Raw genomic sequence first — 21561 nt, forward strand, 5'->3', positions numbered from 1 at the left:
TGTTGTATTCCTATGTAAGCTTGTTGAGTAAGATTTTTAATGTATTTAACTTCTCAGAAGTACAAGTTCAATTTTAAATTTTAATGCCTTACTGCAATACAGTAGTAACAAGCTAGGCTTTACAAGACTTATTTTGGGATCAAATGATATGAACTAAATTATTTTTGCTTATTTCTTAAGGATAAAAATTCATCATTATTTTTATCATATCAATAAACTTTATCACAATCTTGCTTGTTCATCACAAAAAAACTTTAATGTACAAATATTAAAGAACCAAAAGATGGAAATAAAATGGTCAACTCTAAGGATACTATTTTTTCCCAGTGGTGTGCCAATTCCTTTTCAAGCTGCGGGAGATGTAAAATTCTTTAATTATCAAAAAAAAAAAAAAAAAAAATACTGCCTGCTTCAAATATTTCGTTCTGATAGTGTTTTTTATATGGTTTTATTTAAGATTTTTTAGCTAATATTTTTACAGTAAAACCTATTTAAACTGATATTTTACATGTTTGTGTTACAAAAGCTTTTACAGAGCAATGTATACATTTAAGAGGCGGTCCATGTAAAAATCAGGTAGGCAGATACTATGATATGGGTGGCATTATCAAAAAAAGTTTAGTTTTTTACACTAACCCATTGCCTGGTTTTTCCACCGACACCCTCTTAACATTATAAATTACCATTTTTTTTCCCTTAAAAGTGTTAAGTCCTACTTAAAAGACTAAGGAAAGACTAGACAATCATTTATAAACCAGAACAGAGTTACCAGTACTTCCTTTTTGTTCAATAAATTTACACATTACAAATGAATAGTTAGATCAAAAACTATGTAATTTCTATCCTTGAAATTGCAAAATATCAAATGCATAAAATAATACAGTTTATGCAAAAAAATACAGAATAAATCGTTGAAATGCCATGCACTGAATTTTGTTCTCTTTACCACCAAAATTTTTCACTGTATCATTAATTTGTTTGAATCATATATTGTTCAATTGTGTAATAGTTTTTCCACAGTGGCCACATTTTAAAGCAGGAAGGTTGTGATCATGCCAAAGTACTTTAACCCTGCCACATTTTTTTCCTGTCCCTAAGTAGGAATTTCTGGCCTCTCTAAGTCTTGTTTTGTTTTCACCTCTAGTTTATTTGTTTATGAATGTTGAGTATATAGGGCAACTCTTTCGCTGTACCTGATGTTTTCGGGTCAGCTGCAGCCTGCCCTGTGGTATGAGGATTTCTTCGTCGTTCATTGAAGACCAATGGGTGGCCTTGGGCTGACATTTTCATCTCAGTTGGGTTGTTGTCTCTCTGACATATACACCATACCTATTCTTGTTATACTAACTAGTGGGAGCAACCATTAGGGATATGAAATGTAAAGTAATATAAAAAATAAATTAAAATACTACCTTATATAAAGTAATGTAAATGATTCAGTCCCAATATTTCACTTATTCTCCATTATCATGTTAATTTATACAATCTTAGAAGTAGTTAAACCGGTAAAAAAATCTGTAAAAAAGGGTTGTCCCATATTTCTACCTGACACTGCAAATCTGCGAACAGGGTACAATTCATGGTCATTAAAATCCAACCTTTCTCATTGTTTGGGCACTAGATCAATGTTAGGGGAAAAAATATATATTTAGCCATTTAAATATTCATATCAATACATTTAAAAGAAAACTGGTGGCGTGGAACAATATTTATCTTTAAATCACCGATAACAATTAAAAACTAAGGGAGGTCGAACATGTGTCTAATTTTACTAAGAATACTGCATGTTGCTAGTGAATTTGGCAATGAAGAATTCAGTAAGGTTAATATCTGAATACATAAGATTACCTAATTACACAGCATTATTCCCTGATTATGAAATATACAACTATTTAAGATTACATTATTACTTAAGTTCTTATTACTTAAGGACAAATATGTCATACCAATCAATAGGTATTTTTTTCACTAAGTTATATACAGGGACTTTTAGAATGTCTATTTAACTAGTATATGTATTTTGGGGGGTAAATAGATTTTGGACACTTTTGGTTCGGCTCCCTCTGAAGTTTCTTTTCTTATTGAGACGGATTTCATCAGCTGTAACCGTGTTAATAATTTTCTTACCTGGCATTACATCTACGTGAAGTATTTAATTGGGTAAAATGTAAAGAAGTTTTAATTATACTGAAAATCCACATTTTTGTCTTTTCTGCTAACTGACAGCATGGAGCTTTATTTTGACTTCTTTTGATCAGAATGCACAAATAATGCACTAAGTATTATTAGATCTATGTTAAGTGTTTTTTGGTACAGTACTACATAGGGGTGGCCATTTGACCTGGAAGTGGTAAGTGAGACCTAACAGAATTCCACAAAAATTTGACCACAGATAGATCTCATCATACTGAAAACTTGATTCAAATTCAGATTTTGGCTAAACCTAATGGTTTTGGACTCCAAAATTTGGAGATGTATGAGAAAAACTGCTGCCTGACCCCTATGTTCTAAATAAATGGCAGCCATTTTTGTTTACTGATAGAAAATCACCACATCAGCTTTATGCAGAATATCCTAAGGAACATTCATACTAAGTTTGGTTCTAATTGGTCTACTAGTGTCAGAGGAGAAGAGGTTTTAAAAATTGTTAATGACGGACGCCAAGTAATGGCAATAGCTCACATTGCCCTTTAAACCAATCTAAGTTAAAACTCAAATTTTAGAACCCAAATTTATCACTTCTTCAACAACTTTGTATCCTAGCATATATTTTAAAAGAAGTAAAATTCTAACAACCTGTACCAATTCAGCTATTATTAATTAAGTTAAATTTAAGACCACTTTTTCCCTGGTTAAATATACAAGTTGCATTGAAATGTGTACTAAACATGGCATTATAAATATTCTGTGACGATGTAACTATCTTTGACATATATAGATTCAGTTTATCAAGGTTTTACTCTTTAAAATATTACAAAATTAACATTTAATTTGAGCACTTTAAAACTGTGTAATTGACTAGATGACTCAATCACAATCAATAATTTTTTAAGTAACAAATTTATGGTGTAAATCTGATTTGAACTCTGAACTTCAACGATACAAAGTGTAATGATACTACTAATTAATCTCTAAGTCAACCTATACACAATGAAAGATTATTAATATCAGATTAAGACACCTAATTACAATGAGTATTGATTTTAATTAGTAATACAATCAATTGGCAGACCTAATAAGTAACCAGAGTAACCTTTAACACCCCATACATCATTTTAGTACATAGTAATAAATATTTTCCTATTCAAATCAATAGAAAACAAAGCATGACATATATCCTGGTATTTGCATGCAAACTTTCATTCCTATTTGGAAAAATTCAGAGACATTCTGAATACATTTTTAAATTTATTGCACTGTTGTCATCTGCTAAAAAAAATGGCTGAACAGGATATTGACAGGTTGTTATAAAAATGGCAATTGACCTCTTTATATGGGTCAACATATTTCTGTGTTTGGTGACAGTTATTGTGATTCCATTTTTCTTTCAAATAAGACAAACAAAAAATGCATTTCTTTCAATTTTACTACAATTTATCAAACATTCATATTGCATTAGTGCAATAAAACACATACAACGTTTAAGAATTGGCAATAATAAAAATTTTGTCTATTGAAAAATAACAAATTTATGTTATTTTTCAATAGACAAAATTTTTATCAAAGCCAATTCTTACGAATTAATTTTAAAACATATTTTTATCCTTAAACATGAGAAAAGTAGCTCTGAATTTAACTGAATAGGGGCGTGGCAATATTTTTTTTATCCATTGAGATATAACAAAAATTATTTTTACCGATTAGATTACAGTATTTATCTCAAATTAATTTATTGCCAAATGCATTATATCCAACAAATTAGTATAATGTTAACTGAAATATTTAGTACTATATAATAAAAGAGTTATTGCATGAATACTGGTGAATATTGTCCCTTGCAGAATATTCACCAGTATTCATGCAATAACCCTATAATATATCTCCAGTGATAACATATAATGCACTTGTATATTTGATCATAATCATGTTACTATCAATCTTGAATACAAACTAACACTATCCTTCATAGGGCTGTAACCATCTTTGTGTGACCCTATGAATTCATTAGTACTGTTACCAAAAGTCTTATACAAAATGAGAGGCCCCCAGGAGCCTGAATCGCTCACCTGGTCAATTTTTGCATTTCAAGGACAATAAATTTATTAAGAAGTTGTCCAACAATTTGGACTTATAATAAGGATCATTTGAGCAATTGAAAGTTTCTTTTTATCTATCATAGTTTTCAAAATATTGGTTGAAAACTGTTAAAAAAAAAATGTCATATTTCATCTCTCAAGGGCAATAAATCTTACATGGAGTTGTAAGACAACTTTGATCCCTGCAGAGTTTTGGAGGCCTTATAATAAGGATCATTACAGCAATTGAAAAGTTTGACTAACCCTAACAGTTTTGGAGATATATGAGAAAAACTTCAGACTGACCCTTTGTTCTATTTTTAGTAACAGCAGCCAAGTTTTAGTACAGGTAAAAAATCCCCACCACTGGATACCTCAAGAAACATTCATACCAACTTATAGTGTAAGAGGAGAAGATTTTTGAAAGAAATAACATTAAAAATGGCAACAACGTGGAAAAAAGGCATTAACTCCAACATATCTTTACAGATTAAAACGAAAATCTGACCACAGATAAATCTTATCATGCTGAACACTTTTACCCAGTCAGAATTTGGCTATACCCAACTGTTTCGGAGATATATATGCAAAAAACTAGTCTGACCCCTATGTTCTATTTTTAGTAACAATGGCCATGTCATCAGTTCTATACAGGATACCCCAAGAAATATTCATACTAAGTTTGGTTCTAATTGGTCAAGTAGTGTCAGAAAAGAAGAGTTTTGAAAAATTGTTAATGATGACGGCAATAGCTCACTTGGCCTTTGGCCAGGTGAGCTAAAAAAATCTGCTGTGCCTATTCTGATGATATAAGTATGATGTTCAATTATTTCTACACTTTTAGAAGATTGGCAATGGATGGATAACACAAAATAGAATATTTATGTAAACAGGTAACTATGAATCGCATTGTGTAACCCAGAAATACAAATTGAATGCAAATCAGACATCAGTTTCAAAATATTCTGGATCATTAATATATTGCATACAACATGGTAAGAACCCCCACTCAACCATTCTGTCAAATTAAGTCATACAGTAAACAAGAAGTAAATAAGCAAGGAATCTGTAAAAAATAGACATTGCAAAAGCAATATTCTACATATCTTAGCATTCCACAGAGGCAAGGAAATTTAATGGACAGACAAGAGGTAATGGCAATATAGCCATCATAAATATTTGCTATATCAGCTAAACCTCATCTCATTTTCTGGATAACTTTAATAATAAAATAAAAACTCTGTTGTGGTCAGCTGAAATCCTACCTTAGAATAACCTATAGTTTGAGGAACAAATGAATCTCCATTTCTATTTGTCTGTATGTATATTCACAAACCATGTAGAATTTCAAGTTAGTAGTTTCAGAGGAGTGGCGCTGATAAGGTAATTTATGGTGATTTTTGGCAAATTTCTCAGTTCAAAGGGCATAACTCCTACAAAAATTAAGGGATCAAAATGTCCTGGTAATAAGCACAACTACACATGATGTTCTTTCTACATAACAAGTTTAATAAAATTTGGTTCAGTAGTTTCAGAGAAATTAAGCTGACAAGGTAATTTATAAGAATTTTTGGCAAATTTCTAACTTCAAAGGGGCATAACTCCTACAAAAATTACGGGAACAGAATTTTCTGGTAATATGCACAACTACATATGATACTCTTGCTACAAAGGAATTCAATCCAACTTAACAAAATCAAACTACTGAAATGCCCCTTTTCCTTCACATTCCAATAAATCTTGAACAGATTTTTTTTATGAACTTTTATGGTATTTGGTAGGGAAGATATTAATTGTCAGACTCTTAGAGGAGGAATAACCAATATTAGATATTTTGAATGTTCCCTTTTATTGAGTTACTTGCATTTGAAAGCAAGTGTTGCATTTAAAGGACTTTCAAATAAATTTCTTAATCCTGAAAAAATTGCATCAAATGACAATTCATCATTGCCAGAAGTAATGAACCCCATCCTTAAATGACTGAAACATATTACAGATTTCTTCGAGCTATAGCAGGTGTATTTCTCTGCAAAAGTCATGTATTTCTTACTTCCTGACGTAAGCTTAAATATGAAAAAAAATGCAATTTGTAACTACAGTAATGTTTATATCTATGTAATAGCATTTGATAATACAGCACTGATAATGTTTATGAAACAGTGAAAGAAATAAATGTACCGGAAATTCCAACAAAAATGCTATCACTGGAAAATCAACAATAAAACGTCCATTCTTACATGACTTTACACAAAGAATGGAAGTTCTCACTTCCTAAATGTGAAAAATCAATGATCAAAATTAGAATTTAAATACAAGGAGAAACAACTGATACCAATGGTATGCTTAAGTAATGATTAATTACCTGCAGACAGAATGTATTCACAATCATTATAATACAATTATCTTTAATGAAATAGAGAATAGCATCTTCCAGAGAGATCAGTGTCAGACTCAGCAATTTCAACAGCGGAAATTGATCTCCTCTCAGGCACCAAATCCTCTTACTTTTCACATAATGCCACATGATATATCAGTGTAATTTCAACTTTTTTAGACAAGAAAGGGAAAACTTAATTTTACACTGAATGGTTAATTTATAAGGAAAATATTTCCAGTGGAAGGGCAACCTTATACTTACTGTATTTTTTTTTTATATAAAAGACTATGGTCTTTCCCTCTGCTTTAAAAAGAAAATGTGCTTTAATAAAATACTCTGAAAGCAAATTGGAGACAACCATAATGGTAACAATGATAGCCAGAGTGGTGGGGGAATAGAAATTACTGGTATATTAAAGCTTGATACATCTCTTTGACAGGACAGGTTTTATGTAAAATTTTCAAACTAATAGATTTTGTTATTTTTAGCTATTAATTTTCTTTGCTGATATGTTTATTTCCTTTTGAGTTATTGTCAAAGACTTCTGTTTGACTCTTATTTCCTTTAAATTAGAAAACTTGACTTTTCTAGATAAGGTCAACAGTTTGACAGTCTTCAGTCAAAAAGTCTTAGTATCTATAAAAAATCACATGTATTGTCCAGGAAATGTACATTAATTAATAAAATATACAGTTATGGTAAAAATGGGTATTTTTTGTCTATGGTGGTTCTTTCTGAATAACATATAGGCAACCTAATAAAATCCTGTTCAAATTGAAACCCTTATGAAGTAGGAAGTTTCACCAAGGTTTATATTAACATGTACAGATATTTGCTATTTCCCAAATTCTAAAAAGTGAGGCATACATGTATCACACCCAGCAGTCCTAGTTTCTGACACTGTGACAATATGTCATATCACACCCAGCAGTCCTAGTTTCTGACACTGTGACAATATGTCGTATCACACCCAGCAGTCCTAGTTTCTGACACTGTGACAATATGTCATATCACACCCAGCAGTCCTAGTTTTTGACACTGTGACAATATGTCATATCACACCCAGCAGTCCTAGTTTTTGACACTGTGACAATATGTCATATCACACCCAGTAGTCCTAGCTTCTGACACTGTTACAATATGTCACTTAATATAAGGCAGTTTGATAAAGTTGTGGAAATTTAACTATTTTAACTAATAAAAACATATCTAGCAGTAAGACTTCAAAAAAAACCTACATATCAACACATATAAAAAATTCATTAACACCATTTGGCATGAATTACATTTTTTTTTTATCATTCTGACATTATCAACCATTTATTTTTCATTTTTTATACAATGCCATTGACACTAAAGAAAACCATATTTAGCCAATTTTCCAATCAATAGACATAAAAAAAAAAGAAATGCCAGACGGACCGATTAATCGCTATAAGTGGAATCTTAGCATTCATATCTTTCATAAGGCATATCAAATTCCAATGTCTGACGTCACAGGTAAGTACAATGTCATACCATTACATGAAACATTAATTTCCAATGTATGAAAATAAATCTGACTAATTGTCTATCAACCTTTCTCTGCTATTCTAAGATTGAACTGATAAACTTGTCAAATAAGTCCATACTTATTTTTACATAAACTCTTTCATAAAATTTTATGAGGTAGGCATTAGTTTATTCCAAAACATATTGTAACAAAAGATCATGTCACCATGGAGCACAACTGACATTGTCATTTTAACCTTTTTTTTTACTATGACTCTAGATAATGATCTTACAATATACTAGTATACTGTTATACATATAAAGTTTTCATACTGTAAGTTCAGCAAATTTGGAAATGAGTTTAGAAAAATAGAACAATGGGTATGACTCTCAATGAATTTGAATTTTTATCAAATCATGTATCAGGAGAATCAGAAATCATATAATAATTTGAATGTATACTAAATACTTATACCACAGGCAATTTTTGTACTGGAATAAGAAATGTGTTATGCCTAATTCAGATAATGATATATAAAGCAGTTATATTGTATTTTCAAAAGCTTTAAATTGCGTTTAATACTAAACATAATTTTGCTTCATTCAGAGACAGTATCTAAAACTTTTAATATGAATCACATGTATCTACTTTAAGTTTGGTTTACCTTACAAGATATATGAACATACAAATGGATGGACATAGGGACAATCAGACATTTACATTAAATGCTTCACTGATCCAAGAAAAGGACAATGCCACCCCAATAACATTATTACAATAAACAAAAGTTCTCATTAAACTCATCACATTGGACTATTGCACCATTAAATCCAAACTATGATGAACATTGACAGGGAATTTAAAATTTGCGGTATGATTTATTAAAACAAATTTAGGGTGAATATTTTTAAAACAGAGACATTTCCTTCAGAGTTTTCTATAAATCTGCAATTGTCCCATTCTCACCATGAATCATAATCAATGGTTAAACTGTTTCTCCTTTGACACATCTATACAAACAGATATTCTGGTGAAATGCTGTGAACTCTGTCTCTCCCAGGTGTACAACAAAAATAAATTGAAACGCACACAAACACCTTTATATAGGATTTTTGCACTTTCTATTAAAATTACACATTCAAACTACTTGGTGAAGTTACTCTTATATTGTAAGTTACCATCTTTCCTTATCAGTAAGATAAAACAAATGGAAAGTAGTCTCTTTTAAGTTCTTGTACAATCCCAAATAAATCCATATTTGTGTATCTGTTACTGTCAGTTTTTAGTAAGTTTGAGACAGATTTTCTTCAAGGATTGCATACTAATTTCTAAAGGTGATTGAACTTTGCAAATTTGTTTGAAATAATTAAAATAACTTTGCACACAAGAAATTGGTGTTGGAAGAGTTTGAAAAGTTAAAACACCTATGTCATAATGCTGACTTATTTGAAAGCTGAAGACAGCATTTCTAAACAACCACTAAACAGAACTTAATTTTGGAATTGAAGGACAGACACTTGTAAATATAGCCTAATCCTGACCCACTGAGGGAGGGTAAAAAGTGCAACAGTCATTGTAAAGGTTAGATTTATAAACATATCCATCTTTTTGGTCCAATTTCGATTCTGTCTTCGTACCCATATAAAAAATCAAAAAGGTTAAAAAATTAGTACAAGGATAAATTACATTTTAATAGAGCAGTTAATGTCCATTTCTGTGAAGACAAACATGGATTTCACACAGAATGTAGTCCCAGGACAACTGATAACTGAAGTAATACTACTGTCCTCAGTGGAACATTATTTTACTGTGATCTGACAATTCATTCCTCAAAGCTGATTTTTATTGAATATGACATTGCACAGTCCATTAAACTTGATAAAACAATTTGATATGACTATATGACAATCACCTTTTGCTTGGTATCAGTTTCTTACAAGTATGTTTGTCATTTACTTAAATTTAGCATTTTCCATTTGCTGTACAGATCACAAATTGGGAACATCTTTTACCCACCTTTAGTTTTAGAATTCCATTTCCCATCAAGTCAAATTTCAGTGAGGGGAAAGTTATTTATTAAAGCCACTACCCTTTGACAAGTAGAAACTTAAATTTCTGAAAGGAATGGTTAAGTTCAGAAAGTATACATTGATGGCAAGAAGGTTAAAATTCATTTGGAAGTAAATACTACGATTGTTAAAGACTTTAAAGACATAGCAAATACATGTTCTATTTGTTCATGGGAGGTGTGTAATTGTACATTTGTGACAGTGGTATCCACACCTTTAAAATATTTACAGAATAAAATTATATACCCTGTAAATATTGCCATAACTTCAAAACTAAACACAAAAGAATAAAGAAAATGGATTTACGCCAGATTGTATGCAATACAAGGAGATATATTCAAGCTACAAAGCATGATCCTGAAATTTTGAAAGAAATGGGAAGTAAAACAATCTATTCTAGTCAACTCATGAGTTATATTGTCTAACCTTATCCTATTTTTCATATCAAAATTAGTTTTTTGAGCAACTATGCCATAGGGGAGTGTGTTATATAATTTTGGAAAAAGAATTACTGACTCTGCGCAGACAAGCTTTCCAGCTTGATTGTTAAATTAAGAACACAACAGGAAGTCAGTTTTGTTTTTAAAGATACAATCAACAGTAAAATCCACAAGCCTCAATCACAAAATAGTGGTTGTGGTAGTATCTGCCAGGGGTAGTAATTGGATATATACAAATTATATGCAAATTTGATAATCCATTTTTTATGCATGAATATATTTGTTGGCTCATGTACATTGTAAATGATGCAGTTTTTACAAATGCAGTACCTATTGCAGATGGGTACACTATATTTAAGTATGTAAAAAAGTTTGTGATGTAAATTTCTTTCATCAAACATGAACACAGATACAAATGAAACACAAGAATCAGTGTATTACTAATGGTATGATACATGTCTTAAAAGAGTTTAAAGTTTAACAAAGCAAATGTTATGCACTACCTTCTTTCTTAGACATTTTTATACTTTAAATTGGAAAAGAATGATAAAGGAAACAGACCTTTCTTTTAAAAAGACTAAGCATCATTTAAATATCTTAAAATAACTTAAAAAGTTAATATGTTTTTGAATTGTACAAACAGATAAACTGAGAAACAAACAAACAGATGAACAGTGGTATACTACATGTATAATAATATGTCCATAACAAGAGGCTGTCAGGAGCCTGAATTGTTCACCTGGTTAAATTTTTGCCCTTCTAGGGCAATAACTCTAACAAAAAGCTGTCCGACAACTTTGACTCCATGAAGGCTTTGGTAGAACTTATCATGAGGATCATTTCATCAATCAGAAGTTTCAAGCAATCTATTATAGTTTTCAATATACTGACTGAAAACTGCCAAAAAACTTTTTTTTTTGCCTTTCAAGGACAATAACTCTTATATGGAGTCGGTCTCACTAACCACTTCCGGGTCAAATGGCCACCCCCCTAAGTAGTACCAAAAACACACTGAACCTAGACATATGCATTGTAAGTGCATTATTTGTGTGTATTATGATTAAAAGTAGCTGAGAATGTGTACTTTAAAATCATGTATGTAATTATCTACAAAAGTGTATGAATATTGCTTACATGTGTGAGTAATTTGCCTCCATGCTGTCAGTTAGCAGAACATGTAAAAATGTGGATTTTCAGTATTATTTATTTAAGTAAATTTTGTGAAGAATTTCTACAATCATCGTACCATTAACATAATGATTTTGGAAGCCTTATTTTCCAAGCTTTGCAACGGTATGCAACTTTAAGATGTCATTTGTCCTGGGAATTCACAGTGAAACTTTGAAAATTACTTATTTAACATGTAAAGTAATGGAAACCTTAGAAGTGGTTAGTGAGACCGTCGTCTGACAACTATGATCCCTGAAGACTATTGTAGGCCTTATAATAAGAATCATTTCAGCAATTGAAAGTTTCATTCTATCTATCATTGTGTTCAAGATATAGGCTGAAAACTAAAAAAAAATGTCATTTTTCACCTCTCAAGGGCAATAACCCTTACATGGAGTCGTCTGACAACTTTGATCCCTGAAGACTTTTGTAGGCCTTATAATAAGGATATTTCAGCAATTGAAAGATATTTGCCAAACCTAACGGTTTTGGAGATATATGCAAAAAACTTCTGTACGACTCCTACAGGCGGCAATGTTTTTAACCAATCAAAAAACAGCAAAAAATGCCCAAAAAGGGAAATAACTCTAACATAGGTCAACAGATTTTCACCAAAATTTGACCACAGATAGATCTCATCATGCTGAATACTTTTACCCGACGTCAGAATTTGGCTAAACCTAATGGTTTTGGAGATATATGCAAAAATCTGCTGTTTGACCCCTACGTTCCACTTTTTTTAACTGATCAAAAATCCAAATATTCATTTTGTGCAGGATACTCTAAGGAACAATCATTATAAGTTTCATGCAAATCTATTCAGTAGTTTCAAAGGAGATGTTTGAAAAATTGTTAATGATGACGACGACAGACGCCAAGTGATGGCAATAGCTCACATGGCCTATGGCAAGGTGAGCTATAAATGGGATTAGAAATGTTTGATATGAACAGCATCTACTCTATAACAGACAAGTCCACCATGATGTTTGTCTTGTTTGTTTGTTTTTTTGGGGGAGAGGAGGGGCAGGGGTGTTGATAAAGAAAAGAAAGAGCTTTGCTGAGTGCAGATAAGTTCTGCTTTAGGGGTTCTAATCAAAGACCTTTAACCAGATTCCTATAACTTGAAAACTGTAAGAGATACCTGAAATTTGATTAAAAAACACATCAGGGATTTTCATAAGGTATCAAATAAAAACAAAAAATTTAGAAGTTGTCCCCTTCCTGGGCCTCTTTGTAACTTGAAAACTATAAAAGATACCGAAAATATGATAGAAAATTTTCATTAGGAATCTAATAAAAAAAAATTCAAAACTAGAAAAAACTAGAAATACTGTGAGCAAGCTCACAAAGAGAATATTCCTACTTCAAGTAGACTGAAAATTTCCTACAGGCGTCATCCAACAGCAATTATTATTCTTCATGCACATCTACATATGATACCCAACCTTCCTATAAAATTACAACAAAATCCCTTGAGCAGTTTAGGAGTGGTTGTGCTTACAAGAAATGTAAGACAGACAGACAAGGTGATTCCTATTTACCCACAAACTTTGTTTGCGGTGGGTATAAAATTCTTTTTATTTGTGGCCCACTTTGGTCCCTTATGGATCCACAAATCTTAACAATATTTTATACATTTTGGCTAACTATATTGTATTACAGTAAGAGTGAGAGGGTCTATATTGGTTCAACATTTCAAAAGAATAATAATCAAGTTTGTAAAATAATTCACTCCTACTGTCTATTTATATTACTTAAAAAGCAAGTTATAATCCATAACTTTTTATCACACTTTATCAAGTTTCCCGGAAAGAAACAAAGTTCAGGATTTTTACCAGGATGAAGTAGATAATCTCTTAGCACTTTCTATAAACCTTCAAAACAACAGTATTTGCAATGTGACACAAAAAAGCTAACTGTGATAAATTGAGGTTTGAGGAAGCTTGAAAGCCTGAAATTAACTACCAACCCCAGACTGAGGTATGAGGAATATTGAATACCTGGAGGTAACTGGTACAGGTAACTTGTTAGTCAGTGAACATCACAAACAGGTCAATTGTTTTAGCAAGTAAATTAAATCAGATTCAATTTTACACATGCATTGGTATAAAGGCATTGCTAGTCAATCATATCCACAGAATGATTTGTAAACATATGACCAGTGCCAACATGTCCTAAAACAGGATTTTCTTCACTACAAAACACAGGTCACAATCAATTTTTCATGATAAAAACAACTGTACAACATGACATGTATTGTATTACAGATTATATATTAAAGTATTGGTACATACAGATAATTTTGAGTTTAGAAACCTAATACATTTTTAAAAAAAAAGAGTAAACAATATCGAACTATATTTTCAATTGTTTGTCGAAGTGTGAAATATTATTGTTACTGTACAATTACTGCCACAAAATATACATTTAAAAAGTCATCTAGGATTCAAATGAATTTTCAGTCAAATATTGTGTTCACCTTCCTTACATTATATTAACAGATTTACATACCAATCAAAGTTTGTTTATATATACAAATAACTTTTTCCATACAGTCATCAATTCCTTTCAACAGTCTTGTTCATAATATTTAGTTTGCAGAAAATGAGTATCAATGGTAAGAGTTTATAATGTCTATGATGGATTTAGGTTACAACAGGGCAGCCCCTAAAATGATTGAATGAACAAAATGTTGGCATTAAAAACCTGAATATTTACACAACTCTGTCAAAAGTTTGTATTGAAAATTAAAAATCCATGCTACCCAATTTTGAGAAGATAGGACTGATAAAGACAAACTTGCATGTAACTTTTGGAGATAGCACACCAGATGGAAAAAAAAATTCAATAGTAATGAGTGAATGACAGTAAGTACACACACAGAAAATTCTGTGCAAGGGTATAGCAGATTTTGAACATATTTGGCCCGATAAATTCAAGAACTTTATGGAATTTACCACATTTCTTCCTGATGAAACAGGTATCATTGATAAACCTATAAGAATATGTTAATTATCAATTGACGCTGGACAAGTTATTATGAAATTGTTTTTGTTAAGAGATCTTCGATCAGATGTCTGGTTTTCTTAACCTAATGGTGAACTTCCTGAAAAAAGAAATGTTGGAAAAATCTTTTATATTCCCATTGATACCAGTTTCATTGAATTCCAATACACACATAATGTTACCAAAACATACCTTATTAAGACTACAGCTCAACTCCCATTTCAGGGTTCTTGACAAAGCCTACTCCATTTGCTTAAACAACAACTCCACCTGGATTTTTTAGAACTTTTTGATCAACATTTACAACAAGGATAAAGCATGTCACTTGAGCCACCTTTCTCTTTCTCAATCTGAAATGAAGTATTGATTGCAGATGAATAACAATAACCACTGGATGCCCTTTTATAAATCTATTGTAGTATCGATAGTTCACTTTGATTTACAATTAAACATGGAAATGTGCAATTGTTACAGTAATTTGGAAATCTTTGTCAGTTTAATGTCACATTGAACATTTGTATTGATGAATTCATTCATTTTTTATTAATTCCCAACTATTTTGCAAGAGATCCTATCAATCTTTACCTCACCGATTTAATACACAAAAAATTATGCTAAGGAAATTATATGGTGAATAATTCAGTAATGTTTAAAATTAAAAAAAGACATTAGCACTCTATACCAGTACATTTCATATGGAAAAATACTGGAGTTAACCTATATCTATAAGGCATGAAAATGTTTACATATGGGGACAAGTATTTGTTCAGAAATTTTTATTACTTTCTGTATCTTCTACATTATCTAGCCTGAAACACTTACCTGGCTGTTTGACTACTATGTTCTTTTAGTAGCATTGGCCATATATATTGACAGATCGAGAATCAAAACATAAACTTAATGCAGGAGCAATCCTACAAAGTTTCACTGAATTTTTTCCAGCAGTTCCTGAGAAGAATATTTTTGAACACAATACAATCAAAATCAGCAATGAAACTCAACAAGAGGCTCCAAGGAGCCTGAATCGCTCACCAGGTTAAAGTTTGTCTTTCAAGAGCAATAAATTTAACAAGGAGTTGTCCAACAATTTCGAGTCAACACGACTTAGTAGGAGTATCTTAAGGATCATTTCAGCAATTGAGTTTCTTTCTATCTATTACAGTGTCCAAGATATTGGCTGAAAACTGTAAAAAAAAAAGATGTGGTTTTTCATCTTTCAAGGGCAATAACTCTTACATGGAGTCGCCTGACAATTTGATCCCTAAAGACTTTTGAAGGCCTTATAATAAGGGTCATTTCAGCAACAGAAATAATTATGCTAAACCTAACCGTTTTGGAGATATATGCGAAAAACTCATAGTCTGACCCCTATGTTCTATTTTTAGTAATGATGGCCATTTTCTTCAACAGATCAAAAATCCCCACATCAGTTCTATGTAGGATAATACCCCAAAGAACATTCATACCAAGTTTGATTCCAATTGGTCAAGTAGTGTCAGAGCAGAAAATTTTTTAAAGAAATAACATTCAAAATAGCAAAAAAAAAACATCGAAAAAGGGCAACAACTTCAACATGGCTTAACAGATTAAAATGAAAATTTGACCACAGGTAGATCTCATCATGCTAAACACTTTTACCATCTGTCAGAATTTGGCTAAACCTAACGGTTTTGGAGATATATGCGAAAAACTATTGTCAGACCCATATATTCTATATTTAGTAATGGTGGCCATGTTTTTTGACTGGATTAAAAATCTCCACAACAGTTCTATGCAGGATACCCCAAGGAACATTCATACCAAGTTTGATTCCAATTGGTCAAGTAGTGTCAGAGGAGAAGATTTTCAAAAGAAATAACATTAAAAATGGCAAAAAAAAACATCGAAAGGGGCAATAACTCCAACATGGTTTAACAGATTTAAATGAAAATATGGCCGAAGATAGATCTCATCATGCTGAACACTTTTACCCTATGTCAGAATTTGGCTATACCTAACTGTTTTGCAGATATATGTGAACAACTACTGTCTGACCCGTATGTTCTATTTTTAGTAACGGTGGCCATGTTTTTCAACGGATCAAAAATCCCCACATCAGTGTTGTGCAGGTTACCACAAGGAACATTCATACCAATTTTTGTTCCAATTGATCAAATGGTGTCAGAGAAGAAGAGTTTTGAAAAATTGTTTACAATGAGGACTATGACAGATGCCAAATGATGACAATGGCTCACATGGCCTTCGGCTAGGTGAGCCAATAAAAACTTATACAACTGTTACTTTCTATGTAAGTACAAATGTATATTGTTTTAAAGACTTTAAGATACATTTGTTTTGAAAATCAAATGCTGGACTGGTCACATATGCAGAATTTTCAATCACTCTTCTCTTTATCTAAATGTAAATGGGTATTGATCTAAATGTATCTTAGAAATTGGTCTTTATCAAGATATTGTGTGATAAGGATAATTTTGGTCAGGTCTGCGTCAGACTATCCCTTCCTTTTACATTACATAAATTAATGAAACCTACTTATATTTTGTGAAAGTATTGCAAAATCTTTTATTTGCCTATTTCATAGCAGACAACTGATAATAGACAGAGTCACATGGAATGTACTGTCTGCCATGGGTCATTCATCAATTTAATTTATCAAAATGTTGGTTAATTTACTTACGTTTTTGAGGAAAAAATGCCTAACATCCTCATGGATTGGCAATACTTCAAATGAGTGTTATTAGTAATTATAATAAAAGAACACCGTTCCAATGTAGCCCCACGAAAAAACAAAAGGCCACCAGGAGCTCACCTGGTTGAATTTTACCTTTTAAGGGCAATAAATTAAACAAGACGTTGTCCAACAATTTTGACTCAAGAAAACTTTGATAGGACTTATCATAAGGATCATTTCAGCAAATGAAAGTCTAAATCTATCATAGTTTTCAAGACATTGGCTGAAAACTGTAAAAAAAAAACTGTCATTTTCCTCTATCAAAGGCAATAACTCTTACAAGAAGGTGTCTGACAACTTTTATGCCTGAAGACTTTTGTGTTCCTAAAAATAAGGATCACTTCAGCTATTGACAGAATTTGGCTAAACCTAACGGTTTTGGAGATATATGTGAAATACTACTGTCTGACCCCTATGTTCAATTTTTAGTAATGGAAGCCATGTTTTTCGACAGATCAAAAAAAAAAAACCCATAACAGTTCTATGCAGGATATCCCAAGGAACATTCATACCAAGTTTGGTTCCAATTAGTCCAGTAGTTTCAGAGGAAAAGAGTTTTGAAAAATTGTTAAAGATGACAATGGATGACAACGACAGGCACCAAGTGATGGCAAGAGCTAATGAAGTGTGAATAACTTTAAATTCACTGAATTTTTCGAAGTCCAAGGGCCATAACTTCTGTAAAAATCATTCAACCATAACTATAGTCAAACTGAATCTGTAACTGCTCATAGTAAGACTACATGCAAAATAATAAAGAACCTTAGTGAGCACACTCACATACCCCACACATCCCCATGTTGGATACTCAAGTAAATTTGTTCGTAAGAGAAATGTTGAATGACCCTGATAAAAAGAGGAATAAGAATGTTTTTTTTATCTTCGAACTAAATTCTGTTACTCAGAATGGTAGTTTCAAACTCCAGACTGTGATTTCTTTGAGTTTTAGTTAATCAAAAGTAAACATCATCCTAGCGAAACAAATTGTACACTAGACCTGTAACTTATCATGGCGAACTTATAAACCAAAAATCATGTCAATATCTGCAAGTGTTTAGAAAAAAAGTCTGGAAAACTGTTATTTCTGTGAATTTTGCTAAGTTCAAGGCCTGTAATTTTGGTAAAAATCATCAAAGCAGAGGTCTCACTAACCACTTCAGGGTCAAATGGTCACCCCCTATGTAGTACCAAAAACACACTGAACCTAGGCATGCATTGTAAGTGCATTAGGGTGTATTATGGTTAAAAGTAGTCAAAATAAAGCTTAGAATGTGTATTTTAAAATCATATATGTAATTAACTACAAAAGTGTATGAATATTGTTTACATGTGTGAGTAATTTGCCTCCATGCTGTCAGTTAGCATAAAAGGTAAAAAATGTGGATTTTCAGTATTATTTATTCAAGTAAATTTTGTGAAGAATTTCTACAATCATCGTACCATTAGCATAATAATTTTGGAAGCCTTATTTTCCTAGTTTCGAAATGGTATGCAACTTTAAGATGTCATTTGTCCTGGGAATTCACAGTGAGACTTTAAAAATCACTTTTATAACATGTAAAGTAATGGAAACGTTAGAAGTGGTTAGTGAGACCATAAGCTAAATTACGGCATATTTTAGAGAAATGCATAATTTGAAAAAAAACTGCATTTCCTAGTCACTATTTCCATTTTCCCATAAAAACAGTGTAGTGATATTGGTAATCTGGCTATATTTTAAGAGGTGCATTGTGCAAGGTAGTTTAAAAAACAACATAGCAACAAGATTTTTATCAGTAAAAGTGACTCATAACTTGACGTCATCCCTGAAATACCTAACATCACTGCTTGGGATATTCAAAGTACTGATATGGTCACATAGCACAGACTTAGAATCACACAGTGATGAAATAGGTATGATATAAATTGTTGAAATCTGTCCTTTTTTCATAATGATAAATGATATTTACTATTACAACTTCTTGATTTATCATAGGTATCAATTTGGTGTGACAAGTTAGTTAAAATTGTAATTTTTCAGTAATTTAAGGAAAATATCACTGAGGGGCATGATATAAAATGACCATTTCTTTGTTGTCCTATGTCTGATTTTGACAGTTTTGGTCTTATTAGGCTCACAATAACACAAACTTTCATAAAATGTAAAAAAAGAAAAACATAAAAACTCATAAAATGTTTTTAAGGTCTCACTAACCACTTCCAAGACAAATGGCCACCTCCCCCCCTATGTAGTACCAAAAACACACTGAACCTAGACATATGCGTTGTAAGTGCATTATTTGTGTGTATTATGGTTAAAAGTACTCAAAATAAAGCTGAGAATGTGTATTTTAAAATAATATATGTAATTAACTACAAAAGTGTATGAATATTGTTTACATGTGTGAGTAATTTGCCACCAGGCTGTCAGTTAGCATAAAAGGTAAAAAATGTGGATTTTCAGTATTATTTATTCAAGTAAATTTTGTGAAGAATTTCTACAATCATCGTACCATTACCATAATAATTTTGGAAGCCCTACTTTCCAAGCTTCACAATGGTATGCATCTTTAAGATGTCATTTGTCCTGGGAATTCACAGTGAAACTTTGAAAATTACTTTTTTAACATGTAAAGTAATGGAAACAATAGAAGTGGTTAGTGAGATCAGAACAAAACATATACTTGACCTGTAACATATCATGGTGAACTTATATACCAAAAATCATGTTAATATCTGCAAGAGTTTAGAAAAAAGTCAGGAAAACTGATGATGGACTGATGGACGGACTGACGGACGGGTCAAAAACATTATACCCTTCGCAACTTCGTTGCATGGGGTATAATAATATCAACTGGTAAAAGCATTACAAAAAAAGTGCAGATAACTGTAAATTCACTGAAAGTCCAAGGGCCGTAACTTCCATAAAAATCATTAAACCTTAACCTAAGTCAACTTAATCTGTAACTTCTCACAGGTAGACTGCATACAAAATATACAATCAACTGGTAAAGGCATTACAAAAAAATGTGCGGAAAACTGTAAATTCAGTGAAATTTTCTAAGTTTAAGGGTCATAACTTCCATTAAAATCAATAAACTGTAACCAAAGTTGAACTTAATCTGTAACTTCTCATAGTTAGACTACATACAAAATATAAAATCATTGGTAAAAGCATTACAAAAAAATGTGCGGAAAACTGTAAATTCACTGAAATTTTCTAAGTTTAAGGGTCATTACTTCCGTAAAAATCATTCAACCATAAACAGTCGAATTTAATCTGTAACTCTTCATAATAAGGCCACATACCAAAAACAAACTTATTTGGTGAAAACATTACCAAAAAAGTGCAGAAAACACAGGCGAATGCACTGACGGACGGGCAGATAGACGCCTGGCATTTCCATGACCCTCCCAACACGTCGCGGGGAACAAAAATGGTATATCTTTTTTAGAAATGGATGAGAGATCTCTGACAAAAATGAGTTAACACTAACATCTACTATGATCTAGTAAAAAGTTGCAATATCAAATTATGAATGACAAGAAAAACACATCATGGGTTCTTCTTTAAGAATGTGAAAGAAGCAAGTAAACAGCAAACTATTAAACACCTCATTCAAGGTATCCCTGGTTGTAAACTAACTAAAACAATGTGCATGAATACATGAAGCTGAAAAAAAAAAACAAAATGTTTGAAGATAAGTACAAAGTCTATCAAACATTTCTGGTCTGTCCAATATAATATATGTATGTGTGAATTTCTGTCTTATCATTAACTCCACAAATATGCTGCCAATTTTAGATTGTCTTTCATTTCTTAAATAATGATGATTGTGACCGTTGGGGTTTAACGCCCGAGCAGCAATATTTCAGGTATATTCAGGCAATGCAAAATGAACATGAAATGATGATGATGATGAAATGAAAAAAGGGATGGGACACAAGGATAATAGGGTCGACAAATTTTGATTGCCACAAGAAAAAGGGAGGGATGGATCGAGTCAGGCAATTTAGCCTCCTGTGGCAGAGCACAAAGGTTCCTACTCCTATCGAATACCA

General features: G+C 31.8%; 1 protein-coding gene across 5 annotated transcripts in view; it reads right to left on the minus strand.

Moving 5' to 3' along the window:
• The window catches only part of LOC148622488 (uncharacterized), a 66128-nt gene that overhangs the window by 37342 nt on the left and 7225 nt on the right, over positions 1-21561 (minus strand). For 2 of the 5 annotated variants that reach the window (XM_088572483.1, XM_088572482.1), the window contains exons 2-3: positions 14982-15139; positions 1194-1347 (exon numbers count right to left, since the gene is read on the minus strand). In XM_088572483.1, coding sequence (XP_088428609.1) covers positions 1194-1290 — 97 coding nt within the window. In that variant the 5' untranslated portion in view covers positions 1291-1347; positions 14982-15139. Of the gene's footprint in view, positions 1-1193; positions 1348-1412; positions 1506-1545; positions 1911-14981; positions 15140-21561 lie in introns of those variants that run through there. The other 3 variants (XM_088572484.1, XM_088572488.1, XM_088572487.1) reach the window with 3 other exon arrangements.

This window comes from Perna viridis, chromosome 3 (genome assembly GCF_037379345.1).
Source record: "Perna viridis isolate PV_CMFRI_1.1 ecotype Kerala chromosome 3, ASM3737934v1, whole genome shotgun sequence".
NCBI classification, from domain to species: domain Eukaryota; kingdom Metazoa; phylum Mollusca; class Bivalvia; order Mytilida; family Mytilidae; genus Perna; species Perna viridis.